Source organism: Cydia splendana, chromosome 8 (assembly GCF_910591565.1).
Source record: "Cydia splendana chromosome 8, ilCydSple1.2, whole genome shotgun sequence".
In the NCBI taxonomy this organism is placed as follows: domain Eukaryota; kingdom Metazoa; phylum Arthropoda; class Insecta; order Lepidoptera; family Tortricidae; genus Cydia; species Cydia splendana.
Genome location: NC_085967.1, coordinates 21,419,933 through 21,434,008, shown reverse-complemented (window position 1 = coordinate 21,434,008; position 14,076 = coordinate 21,419,933). Strand labels below are relative to the sequence as shown.

The following is a 14,076-nucleotide window of genomic DNA, read 5'->3' as shown; positions in this document are numbered from 1 at the left end:
ACTCGGAGGACGTACTGGCCCAGGAGCACCTGGAACAAACCTCTGAACTTATCGATGGCCAATGGCAAGTCGGCTTACCTTGGAAGGATCCTCACTGTGTCACCGTCGACTCGTATCCAAATGCATTATCACGACTGAAAGGAGTTGAGCTAAAAATGAAAAGGAGTGAAGAGTATGCACGAAGGTATAAAGAACGCATACAACATTTGTTGGACAATAAATACGCTGAGAAACTGAATAATCCAGTCACATCTACTAGAACTTGGTACTTACCTACTCATGGCGTGGATAATCCAAATAAGAAGAGCCTCCGTCTGGTTTTTGATGGGTCAGCTAAAACAAAAGGGTTTAGTCTAAATAGCTACCTACATAAAGGTCCCGACCTACTAGTACCGTTAATAGGAATCATGTGGCGATTCCGCGAAAACAAGGTCGCGATCTCTGGCGATATCAAGGATATGTTTCTCAGAGTTAAAATAAAACCCGAAGATCAGCAAGCCCTACGCTTTCTATACCGAGATAAGCCCGAAGATCCTATAGATACCTACCTGATGACGTCACTCATATTCGGAGCCAATTGTGCGCCGTTCATAGCACAATTCATCAAAAATAAAAATGTGCGACGCTTCGAATCTACATATCCGGAGGCGGCTAATGCTATATACACGCAACACTACGTCGACGACTACATCGACAGCTTACCTGATGAAGAAACTGCAATGAAGCTAGTCCGTGACGTCACCTATATACATGCGCAAGGCGATTTTCATATACGCAATTGGAATAGCAACAGTCAAACCGTCATCAACAGCATTCCAAAAGAGACTCTCGGTAACAGTGCAGTAACGTTCAAAGTCGGACAACAGTATGAGGGCGAGCGAACACTTGGATTGTTGTGGAATCCCACTGAAGATACGCTCGGGTTCGATGTATCACTGAAAAAGTTATCTGAAAATATAATCCACGGGAAAGAAAGGCCTACGAAAAGAGACATTTTACGAGTAGTAATGTCGATTTTTGACGTGTATGGATTTTTAGCGCCTTTCACCATAAATGGAAGATTAATTGTTCAATTAACGTGGCATTTAGGCGTTACTTGGGATGAACAAGTACCTGACGTCGTCTACGAAAAATGGCTAAAATGGATAAATCAATTAGAATTGATGCGCAAGATACGTCTACCTAGATATTATCATCATGCCGCTACAAGTGCGAACGAGACAGTCACAGAGTCTCCAAGTGCGAGCGAGATGGTAACAGCGTCTACAAGTGAGAGCGAGACATCCACAGATACCGCGAGAGCGAGCGGGACGCGGTTAGTACCTGTTATCAGTGCAGCGGGCGGCGATGCGCCTGCACAAAAACAAGATTTAATAACTATGAATAGTTATAAAGATCTACAACTTCATTTATTTTGCGACTCGTCAATGAAAGTTATGTGCGCAGTAGCATACTGGCGCTGGCAAGAAAACAACACAGTTCGCACGGCATTTATAGTCAGTAAATGTCGTATTGCAGGCCTGAAGAAATCGACTGTGCCTCGTTTAGAATTGAATTCGGCAGTTATGACAGCTCGATTAGCCGAAACAATAATTAAGGAACACAGAATAAAACCAGATCGTCGTATATTTTGGTGTGACGCCACAGTGGTTCTGTACTGGATACGAAACAACGCGCGTACATACAAACCTTACATTGCGAACCGGCTTGGTGAAATAGATGATTTATCACACGCGAGCGAGTGGAGATATGTACCTACGCATCTGAATGTCGCCGATATACCTACCAGAGAATCATACGACCGTTGTGTGTTGCCTACCGAGTGGATCCAGGGACCTGCATTTTTACAAAAAAGTGAGAACGAGTGGCCGCAAAACATTTTGAATGCCGACGTAAACAATGACGAGTTAGAATGTGTTATGACGATGACGTCGTGCAATAAGGAAAACATACCTATACCTGAGCCTACAAGGTTTTCATCGTGGTTACGATTACTCAGGGCTACTTTTATAATGCTAAAGTTTATAAACAAATGTAAACATATGAATGAAGAGGACGGCGCTGTAATGGAGAAGGCTGAAAGGTTACTTATAAAATATTCTCAAGCGCAGACGTTCTCCGAAGAAATCCTGAAACTGAAAAATAGATTATACTTACCTAAAACAAGTAGATTACTTACCTTATCGCCGTACCTCGACGAACACGAAGTCCTACGCCTCGGGGGCCGCATAGACGCCGCTGCTGAAGTCGGACCTGAAATAAAACGACCTTCGATCTTGGACGGACGAGACTACATAGCGAGGCTGCTAGTGAAGCATCACCACGTTCTCGCAGCCCACGGGAACCAGGAAACCGTTGTTAATAACCTGAAACAAAGGCATTGGATATTAAGATTACGACCGACAGTTAAAAATGTTACAAAAAAATGTATGCTATGTAGAATAAGGAAATGTAAACAAGAAATCCCACGAATGGGAGACTTACCGCCTGCCCGCGTTGCTCATCATCAGCGCGCCTTTACCTACACTGGCGTTGACCTCTTCGGGCCTTTAGAAGTTACTGTGGGAAGAGGTAGACAAAAGAGGTACGGAGTTTTGTTTACATGTTTAACTGTGAGGGCAGTGCACATCGAATTAGTAAACTCACTTACCTCAGATTCATTTATAATGGCTCTCAGACGAATGGGAGCACGACGCGGCTGGCCGCAGTACCTATACTCTGATAATGGTACCAATCTTCGAGGAGCTGATGCAGAACTACGAAAGTCAATTCAGGAGTTGGACCAGGAGTACCTTAAGCGTGAGTCATTGAACTATGGGACTAAATGGATATTTATCCCACCCGGAAGTCCACATTGGGGTGGAGCGTGGGAAAGGCAGATCAGAACCGTTAAAGAATGCATGAAGATCGTGCTGAAAGAGAGAGCCCCTCGAGAAGAGACCCTGTGTACATTTTTGGCAGAGGTCGAAAGCATAGTAAACAGCCGGCCACTAACGCACGTCTCCGTAGAACCTGGAAGCACAGAAACTTTAACGCCTAACCATTTTCTGCTTGGATCTTCTTCTATCTTACCCCACCTTGGCGCTTACAATGACTCTGAATATTTCCTGAAAAAGCAGTGGAGAATCGCCCAACGGCTGGCCGACTTATACTGGAGAAGATGGGTGAAAGAAATTCTCCCGGACTTGCTACCACGAAAAAAATGGACACAAGAAGTGAGGCCCTTACAAGTGGGAGACCTCGTCCTAATTGTAGACCCAGATGGACCTCGCTGCGCCTGGCCAAAAGGATTAGTAGAACAGCTGTTGCCAGGCAAAGACGGCCGAGTAAGAGCCGTTAGGATTAAAACCAAGAGTGGTGTACTTACCCGATCGGCTGCACGCGTAGCCCGTATACCAATAGATGGTGAGTGCTGCTAAGCAGCACTGGGGTGGAGGATGTTGCCGACAAGTACCGAGCGCTCGGGGTGAGGGCGCGCGGGGCAGGGACCCCACCAACCAGAGATCCGAATGCGAGTCATACCGAACGGACGTTAATTTACTCATTTATTTTTCTTTTCGCTAATTATCCTAAAATGTACTGTGTATTGTTCTATATAGTTTAAATAAAAAGTATAGTGCATAATTTGACCATTTTTATTGGAAAAAACCACTACAAACTACGACACATAGTAACAAACAAGTCACGTCAATGTCAAGTGAGTCAAGTAGATGGCGGCCATGTCACAATGCTTTATAGCTTTCTTTTTAATCGTGGAACATACCCACTTGAAAACATTTTCTACTAAAGAAATTGAGGAAGAAGAATATTTTTAGTTATAACGCTGTGTAACGGTGAATGAAAAAGAAAACACTCTTTAAACATTGTTTTCTTTTGAAGTATTAAGTAAAATTAAGGGTGAAAATTTCTTCTTAAGAATACTACTTATACTGGATGTGATCTTTTAAGCCGACCACTGACTGACAGGCCGCCGGATGATATAGGCCTGTCAGTTAGAACAAAAATTTGACAGCTCCGAACAACTGACAGGCCGATATCGTCCGGCGGACTGGTAATCAGTGGGCCCCTTTACTGTTTACTGACGTGTATAATCATATTTCAGCGTTTATTTAAGTACGTCTGCAACGCTTCTGTGAATTTGAAATCAGCGGATATCAGTCTACAGTGTAGACTCTATCAGTCTAGACCAGCATTTCCCAAATTATGGATCGCGACCCATTGGTGGGTCGTGAGCGAATTTTAAGAGGCCTTGAAAGTACTAGGGAATTTGAGCGTTACCAAAATATTTTATGACCCCTTTTTTATACAGCCAGGTGCGTCCCGAATCTGGCAGTTTTTGTTATGTGGGTCGGACCCCAGTCAACTTTGGGAACCACTGGTCTAGACTCTACACGCATAATATGTTTGATTACATATACGATTGATTACATAATATATTTGATTATACGTTTTAATTTTAAATGTGCTGTTTGATCTACTTTATTGTCTTTACGATATTTTTTCAGTTTATGCGATTGCGTTTGTTGTTTATATTAGTTTGGTTTTAAGGTTTTAGGGCCCTGATGGAAAATATTTATAGGTGTTAAAATGGTGTCATGGTTTAGTTTTCAATTGATATTGTAGCAGAAAAAGTTAGCATCATAATATATTTCAAACGTTTTAGAGTCACTGAAACATAATACAACTAAGAAGTCAGTACGTCTCCCACCAGTTTTAACATTGACATAACGCTCACGTCTACGTAATTTACTTTCTGTACATCTCGCTTGCACTAATATGCGAGTACGAGCGAGATGCACAGAAAGTGAGTTACGTAGACGTGAGCGTATATGTCAATGTCAAAACTGATGGTAGACGTATAGGTAACTTTATTTATAATTATTATTATCGTCAGTGTACCATTGTCGACATCTACGGTCGAGTACTGATAATTCCGCTACTTGACGCTAGATGTCGACTACGAAAATAATAGACGTTTTGGTAACAAAATTTATATATGGAGTGGAGTGATACTTATTTCTCTATGGTCTAGCTTTAATTCACTATTATATAATAAAATAAATTACTAAACGGACCAAGTTTTATTCTTAGTTGTTACCTAATAGTAATGACCGTTCCAAGTAGGAACATTGACTTCATTTGTATTTCCAAATTTCAATAATTCAAAAAAAAAATTAAAGTAAAACTAAAAGTACCTATGTGAAATTGGTGCCGTGACCAGGAGCAAAATGTAATTTTTTCGTTAATGGTCAATCATAAATGTTATAAAATGACTTCGCGCTATTATATGAACAAAATCTACAAAAAAATTCCACGCCCTTGCTTATTACGCATGTCTTCGCAATAAAATACCCTCGAACATCCCCTCAGCAAATATTCCGGAGGGTCGGAGATCCTGAGACAGGTGCCTGGAAATCCATTGTCTGACTCGCCGTCCTTATTACAGCGTATTGTGTTGAATAAATGTCGAATCTGCTCGAGCAGAAAAATAAATCTTGGTATGAATTGCTGAAACATGTTGACTGAAGAGCGCACATTGCTGAATAAAGGCATTCGCAACATCTTGGTCTTGACGGATTTCCGTGTTCTTGGCTGGTTCATCGATCTATAAACAAACTTTTTCTTTTTCTTGTCACTCATTACAAGGGTCCTTATTAAATCGTGGCTTAAAATAATACAATTAGTCTTAACCGACCAAAACTTTATTTCAAAATGACTTTTTTTTGAACTGCACCTTGTTTCCTTTTTTGTCATTAAAGCTTAAGACTTCCGCCTTAACTACCAAAGACCTATGTTAATTTTCTCATATGAAATTTAATTTCAATGTAGGGTAATTCGTCAATTACTGGATACTATTTACCTGGCCACCTTTATACTAAAGATTAATTCTATTCACAAACAGAATTCATTTTAGTATAAGGTGGCTAGTTATTGAAGGGTGGCCAGTTATTGACACCATGTACTAAAATTAATTCTGTTTAGGTGAATATTCATTTTTAGTTTAGGGTGGCCAGTTATCTCCCCGTTGGCCAGTAATTGACAATTTACCTTATCACTTATAAGTTATCAGTCCTATCACGTTTACTTTTTACGTGATAACGTCTTATAAATCGATGAACATCGGTAGCATGCACGAAAAAGTGTCACGTTGTGGACAGCTCTCCATGGTAACGTTGTGGACAGATCTCCATGGTAACGTTACGGCCACATTTTCTTATGACGTTATCACGCAAAATTATCGTCCGTAAACCGTAAACCGACTTTACAGACAACCATTTTTTTACAGCTTACCTTTACTTATAAAGGTACTCATTTTATCAAAAGGCGTTCGTCAAGTAAGTTCACTGGCTGAAACTGCTGAAAGATAGGTTTAACAGATAGCTCACTGGCTCAAGGATAACCAGTGAGGCGGAGTTCATTATCCACTCCGGCAGTCACGTTATCACTCACAACAGTAAAGTTATATAGTTACTATACCATGCAGCTGCTATTCGACAAGCGTACATAGTATACTCGTACTATGCGAGATTCTCATTTTACTAGCAAGTAGATAAATAAATGAATAACATCGTTTTACACAAATGATCGATCGATCCCCGTTCAGGCTCCTACTTAGTCCGACAAATATCGCTTGCCATTCAGCGCGGAAATGCCGCAAGTATATTTGGCACGATTGGACAGGGGGATCGGAATGAGGTTTATATACTTACTGTAATCTATACTAGATAATGTAAATAATTTCTATTTTCTAGAGTTCGTTTTAGTGTTTTTACTCAAATATACCTAATCCCACAGAAATCTTAATAACAATTGTGTTGTAGGTGCAAGACGACGATATACATTTATAATAAATAAATGTTAAATATTTCTTTCCTTTTTCATTGTGCCATCTGTAGTTACATACAATTTATATATAATAAATAGGTACTTAAATATACAAAAAACACACAAATACAACAATAGTTAATTTGAAGACATAGTATAACATGATAAGAAACTAAATTTATTTTAAATATATTATTTAGATTAGGTTTTAATTTTATTATAAGTAGTTTTATTATATTATACTCGTATATGTAAAGTTTATTTGTAACACTCGGCCCGATTCGAACTTTAGGATACGTCAAATATTACGGCTAGATACGTTATGGATTAGATACGTCAGTGTCAAATGTGACGTTTCTTCAAACAACAACGTCACTTTTGACACTGACATATCTAATCCATATCGTATCTAGACGTAATATTTGACGTATCTTAAAGTTCGAATCGAGCAGACTGACTATTATAGTTAAATAAAAGGTTTTACCCAATAAAGTAAATTTAACTTGACATATTCAAATTCTCTGAATAGGTACATTAATAATTTATCACTTTCTAAAATTAACTTCACTTAGAAATGTAAAGTTTCCAAGTTACAAAGGCTTCAAAGCACCAAGTTGGAAAATTATGCCACGACATATGTTCGACCTAATATTATGCTAAATGCACATCGTTATTTAAGTTACTAAATTACGCCACGCCACCACCACGCCACGTGCGTGGGACGCCACGTGCGTTAGCACTTTCGCAGCCTCACACCTAGGCCGAACAGTGCGGACGGCTGGTGCCGCCGCGGTCAAGAAGCGGGATAAATACGCGAACCTGGCCAGTAATTATTATGTTGTGCCCCTTGCGTTTGAGACTACTGGGTGCTGGGGGTCGGAGGCTATTGCCTTTATTAGGGAAGTGGGACGTCGAATTAGGGAGAGGGGGTCTAACGCCCGCGCGGGTTCGTACCTGGTGCAAAGATTGTCCATCGCCATTCAACGTGGTAACGCGGCTAGTGTGATGGGTACCTTTGCGCCAGGGACAACTCGCGGGGGACTTTTTGACTAGGCTTGAGCTAGTCTTAAGAGCCAACGGGAGTGGTAATTTCTCCATACAAACGTACTCCTCGTTTTCCTCCGTGGTTTTTGAAGCTAGAGCAATGATTTTTTCAACACAGATTAATATTGTCAATATCTGTGTCGGACCGTTTTGCTTTTTTGATATTTCTGTTTTTTAAGGCGCTAGAGCCCTTCAAAAATGGCCAAAATGGCCTAATTGACTATGCCGCAATGAGAGGCATGGCATTCAAAACTGATATCAATTAGCCAAAAAAGCAAAACGGTCCGACACAGATAATTTCATAATCATTTAGATTTCCAAATTTGGTTACGATTGGTTAAGTTTTGGAGGAGGAAACAGAGGAGTACGAAACCTCGATTTTTGAGATTTTTACGCAGGATTTTTCGCCTTGTCCTTATCGCACTACTTTTAGGTGCCGCTTCCGTTAGCGAGACGGGTATATTTACCTAAAATATTTAAAACTCAGCTCCTGTTTCGTCTTAAGTTGTTATAGTCTTTTGTATTTTTATTGTTGTATTGACTTTTATTGAATAAAAGTTACTAAATTAGGTTTTAAGTTACGTTGAGGCATAGTTCACACTCAAACTTCTTTAAATGTAATGTTGATGTTATTTTTACATAAGTTTATTCAAATTTTAAACATAAATTCATAAAAATCCTACTGAAAAAACTGATGTGTTTTGATATGATCTGTCCGAGCTATGCTTCTATACAGGGCGTCCCACAACTTTGCAACATTGAGAGGAAGTACTTTAAATACTGTAGCAAGGAAATTTTACTGAAAGAAGACTTCATTTTTACAAGCTTTTATTTAACTTTCAATGTACCTATGTATGTATTGTATGTAACTATGTTTGTACGGGTCAAATCTTGCAAGTTAAATTTGACCCACTTCCCGGTTTCCGATGAAGCTGAAAATTTGCACGCATATGTAAGTCGTGTGACAATGCAATGTGATGGTACAATCGAGCTGATCTGATGATGGAGACAGGAGTTAGCCTACCTACCTACTCTGTGATAAAACAACGCAACCTAATTGTGTTTAGGGTTTTTAGAATTGTCTCGATGAGTATTCGTTGCCTGTGAAAAGAAAAGTACAGTCAGCGATAAAAGCTTGTACCGAAAATTAAATTTATGCCAAAAACTTATTATTTTTAAAACAATACGAATTGCATTCAAATAATTCTAAATAATCACATGTGTGAACCAGGAATCGAACCCGCTAAATGTGGTAACAAAACACCTGCAATTTGATCACTACTGTCAGGGCTCGAAACCGGTTTTTTAAATCCCGAAATAGCCCAATATTTTTAATTGTTTTATGCTCTTTACGTAGGACTGAATCATGTATTTATTAGGTAACAAGTTCGTATTATTAGATTTTCCCATTAAAAATGATATAATAAACCAAAGAACGAAAAAGAACGTAATGTTACCAGTATTTTTTGTATGAAGAAAAAACCGTTTCGAAAAAGAACGTAATAATATACTATTAATACACTTGAACGTCTCCTCAACAACGGCATACGATTTATCTTTGGCTTGCGTAAATACGATCGTGTTTCCTATTACCGTCGCCAGCTCAATTGGCTCTCCATCCGTCGCCGTAGATCGCTTCGAATACTTTGTACTCTATTTTCAATCTTGTTTGAGCCTTCTGCTCCTGGATATCTAAAGAATAAGCTCCTGTTTGGTACTCCTCGTCCCGGCTGTGAGCTGCGTACATCTCGTGTTCTCAAACTGTCAATTTCTGCTCACCGCACTGGGTTTACGACTAACTCCTTTGCTGTCCAGGCGAGTCGTCTCTGGAATTCACTCCCTCTCAATATTAGACAAGCCCCGAGCAAGTTAGCTTTCAAGCGGTTGCTACATAAGTATCTGCTGAAACAAGAGTTCGAGTAGTGTCCATCATTATATATTATGAGTTTGTATGAAATATGTAGTAGTATATTAATTATTTATATTCTAGTATTTTTATTTGTGTATTCTATATGAAGTTTATCTGAATTATTAGTTGTTCAGTTGTTTTCCAATGTTCTAATAAATGCCTCTGGTCTCCTTGCACCGTTTTTACATGTCTCTGTTTGGCCCGATGGTTGACTGGTAGAGAATGCCATTAGGCATTAAGTTCGCCATTTGTACATTATTTTTATGTTTTGTGCAACAAAGTTTAAATAAATAAAATAAATAATAATACCGGTATTTTTTGTATGAAGAAAAAACCGGTTCCGATCCTTGACTACTGTCACGTTGTAACTTGTTTGCTGTAACCGCTACAACTTCATAGAGAAATTCTGATTCTGTGATCTTCGTTAACATCAAACTCTTTGGAATGAAGTATAGGGAGGGACAATGCTTCGTAACATTCCGCTGTCAAACATCAGTTTTGTTAATGAGTATTCTGTATTTACTATTGTCTATTTTATGGTGATAGAAATAAGACGCAGTTTCCCGTGACGGCTCGGTTTGTAAGGACGAGTAATGATCACACTTGACAGGTTTGGAATAGAACCCTTCTATTGTTAGAATCGTTCCTTTCATAATTTCATTTAGCGCGAAGATAAATTTTCAACAATAATTTGATACTCGAGGTTTTCCCTCTTATTTACACAATTTAAGTACCTAAGTATTTAGCTAATTATGTAATTATTTATATACCTACAGTTTTTGAATCTTTGATCCATTTTACTTTATTTTAACCTCCTGAGACCCAGAAGCAAATGTTTTGTTTTTGAAATTGGAATTGTAGTTACACAATAAAAGTTCAAAATATATTTTGGAATACGTACAAAAAAATGTACGCAGGGACTTAGGAGGTTAAGAGGCAGCTGGGGAAGTCAAGGTACAGTCAGCAGCATTAGTAGTGTATGTAAGCGCCAAAAGTTTACAGGGAATGGTAGGGTTGCCCAAAACCTTTAAGTGATCCTTAGGCATCATCATCATACGAGCTGTATTTGAACACCAAATTGACGTGGGCAATGTTTGCGCAACCCCCCGGATATCTTTGCCCGCCCTCTAAAAAGCCCAAAAAGTGGGTAAAAACACTATTTAACATTTTTTCGTTAATGAATCTGATGCATTTGATCACAATGGACGTGCTGAGCAAAACAAAGTCATATGAAGTTGTATATTTTTTTGGAGAAGTCGTGTTTTTTTCTAAAAAGCGGGCAAAGTTGGCTATAATGACGGTACCATTTTCACCTTATTTTGATATGACCTTGAAGATCTCTCACGCGATTGGCGCATCGGAAATGAGGGCCTACCGCGAACATCGTTCGACGTGTTGCCTCCCTGTCACACTTACGTACGAATTTACAAGTGCGACAGAAAGGCAACACGTCTAACGTGGTTCGCCGTAGGCGTATCACTTCCTGTCTTAAATCTATATTTATTAGTTGAAAAAAAAACGAGTATAAGTGTATTTTTTTTAATTATGTAACAAATTTACGTTATTTTTGCCATTTTAATTTTATTATTGATATCAATAATTCGCCATATAATGATCTTCCATTTTATTCTAATCGCAGCAGCATCTAATGATGAACAGGTGGTCTTGTCCACCAGTCTTTGTAGAGCACCTAACTGCCTTTTTATTTAATAATGCCTTTGCCGGCTTCATAATTTATATCAAGAGTGCACCATTATCTATAACATGCGCCGATCCAGTAATACTCCTAGCTTTATCACTGGCCAGGAACAGAATTAGATCTGCGATCTCTTCAGCCTCCACCATCCTTTTTAACGCAGTGTGGTCTTTCCAGAACTCATGTATTTCGTTTGAATTTGTCATCCCTGCATTTTGCAATATATTAGTCTTGGTACCTCCAGGATTTACGGCATTCACTCTTACTCCATGCTGAGCGAGGTCTAAAGCCACGCAGCGTGTGAAGTGACTTACCCCAGCTTTTGAAATCGCATAACACAGATATTTTGTATGCCTGCAGCGATAAGCGGCGATGCTTGAGATATTAACGACGTTACCCTTAGTCATGATCAGGTGAGGAGCAGCAAGGTGCGTCAAATGGACCATTGAGCGGAGATTCGTGTCCAAAATTAGGTCGTAACTTTGCATAAGATTTTCGTCTAATATCGATATCTCACCAGCAATCCCAGCATTATTGACCAGTATGTCTAACTGATAAAACTGGTGGATAGTTTCCTTCACTATCGTCTTGACATCTTCGTCTTTAGTGATATCTGCTCTGATGATGAGAGGTTTATTGCCGTGTTTTTCGCACTGCTTTGCGACTTCTTTTAGTTTTTCTTCGTTTTTATCGACCAGGACTACCTTGGCACCTTCTCCGGCCAGTGCTTTAGCTGTGGCAGCTCCTATCCCTGAGGCAGCGCCAGTCACGATTGCCACTTTGCCGGTGAAACTCATTGCGTTATTAGAGGATCCGATGCTTACTGTAAATTTCTTGTCACGACACTCAATTTATAATAACGTCTTATCGCATTTTTTTATTACGATAGTCACGATTCCGGTGAAACTCATTGTCCTTTTATTTTTAATGTAGTCTTATCTGTAAATTTTGATTAGATAATTATATATTTTAGAGCCACTATTAACTGATAGCTTGGTTTTACGAATGCTAGCACCTCGTTCATAACAATATTGCACGATGCATATTTCACGATATTAGACAGCGACATATTCGCAGCGCAAGGTCACCCTCACACACGCGCACACCTCTCAGCACTTGCGTGACGACGACTTTGTAAAACTACAAAGAAATTTTAAAGGAAAATAGAACCAGGTAACAACAGGCGGTCTTAGGCGGTTTTAATGTTTTTTTTTAATGATAGATTAAAGTTTACACTGAAGGTACCACTCAATCTACAAGCAAAACCAACACCTACATGCATTAATAAATACACCATACATACATATATGAAAAGAAATATACTAGACTTTTTTATTTATTTCAAAAATCAGTTGAAGTCGAAAATAACATTAAAGATAAAGATAAAAAATAGTTTAGATAAAAAAAGATAAAAAATAGTTTATTCAAGTAGGCATATTACAATGCGCTTATGAACGTCAAATAAACCATTGATGGACACATTGACTATTATTTAAGTCAAAACTTGCACATTATCACAAACATAAGTGGATCCAGTAACGCTCCTCGCCCTATCACTGGCTAGGAACAAAATTAAGTCTGCGATCTCTTCAGGCTCCGCAATCTTCTTCAGAGCAGTGACATCTTTCCATTTCTCGAATAGTTCGTTTGGGTTAGTGATCCCTGTATTTTGAAAAATATTCGTCTTGGTGACTCCAGGAACCACAGCATTCACTCTGACACCATGCGGAGCCAGGTCCAAAGCCACGCAGCGTGTGAAGTGACTAACACCAGCTTTTGAAGTCGAATAACCCGTGTATATTCCTCCTATAGTGACACGATCGGAGATACTAGAAGTATTGACGATGTTTCCCTTACTCTTAATCAGGTAAGGGACAGCAAAGTGCGTCAAATGAACAATGGAGCGCAGATTCGTGTTTATAACGAGGTCAAAACGTTCCATACCATTACATTACATACCTAGTTAGTAAGGCACTATTGTATTAGGGTTAACCTGTAAGGATAGTTGCTAAGTGACAATAAACAATAAACAATAAACAATAAAATTTTCTTCAAAAATGCTTGAAACCTTGGCAGTTCCTGCATTATTGATCAGAATGTCCAATTGACCAAAGTAATCGATGGTTTCTTTCACAATGGTTTTGACATTTTCGTCTTTAGTGATATCTGCTGTGATGATGAGGGGTTTGTTGTTGCTGTGTTGTTGGCACTGCTTTGCGACTTCTTTTAGTTTTTCTTCGTCGATATCGACCAGGATCAGCTTGGCGCTATCTCTGGCCAAAGCTTTGACTGTAGCAGCTCCTATCCCAGAGGCAGCTCCAGTCACGATAGCCACTTTGCCTTTGAAAGTCATTGTGTTATGCATTTACCGCTTGACAGATCTCACTGCAAACTTCTTATCATAATTCGTTACTTATAGTGCATTCTTACCTCATGTTTTTATTTCGGAGATAGCATAATAATAGTGCAGAGACGATAATACTATGATAACCTCTCATTTGTGGAGAATAAATATGGCCACTTTTGCGCATCCGTGGAACCCGATTTTGGTCGTCCCACAGACAAGCATTCTACTGTCGAGTACTTTGTTAAAATGTTGTTT

The 14,076-nt window shown here is 39.1% G+C and overlaps 1 protein-coding gene and 1 long non-coding RNA gene across 2 annotated transcripts in view; one reads left to right on the top strand and one right to left on the bottom strand.

Moving 5' to 3' along the window:
- Window positions 1-14,076, top strand: part of LOC134793036 (uncharacterized) — an 814,647-nt gene that overhangs the window by 747,720 nt on the left and 52,851 nt on the right. The gene's annotated exons all lie outside the window — the stretch shown is intronic.
- LOC134793284 (uncharacterized) lies at window positions 11,509-12,282 on the bottom strand. The gene has a single exon (XM_063764849.1). It carries the CDS (start codon window positions 12,269-12,271, stop codon window positions 11,513-11,515), a length of 759 nt encoding a protein of 252 aa, XP_063620919.1. The 5' UTR covers window positions 12,272-12,282; the 3' UTR covers window positions 11,509-11,512.

Excerpts from the sequence above, each read along its gene's own strand:
- LOC134793284 (XM_063764849.1), bottom strand. The coding sequence starts at position 12,271 with ATGAGTTTCACCGGCAAAGTGGCAATCGTGACTGGCGCTGCCTCAGGG.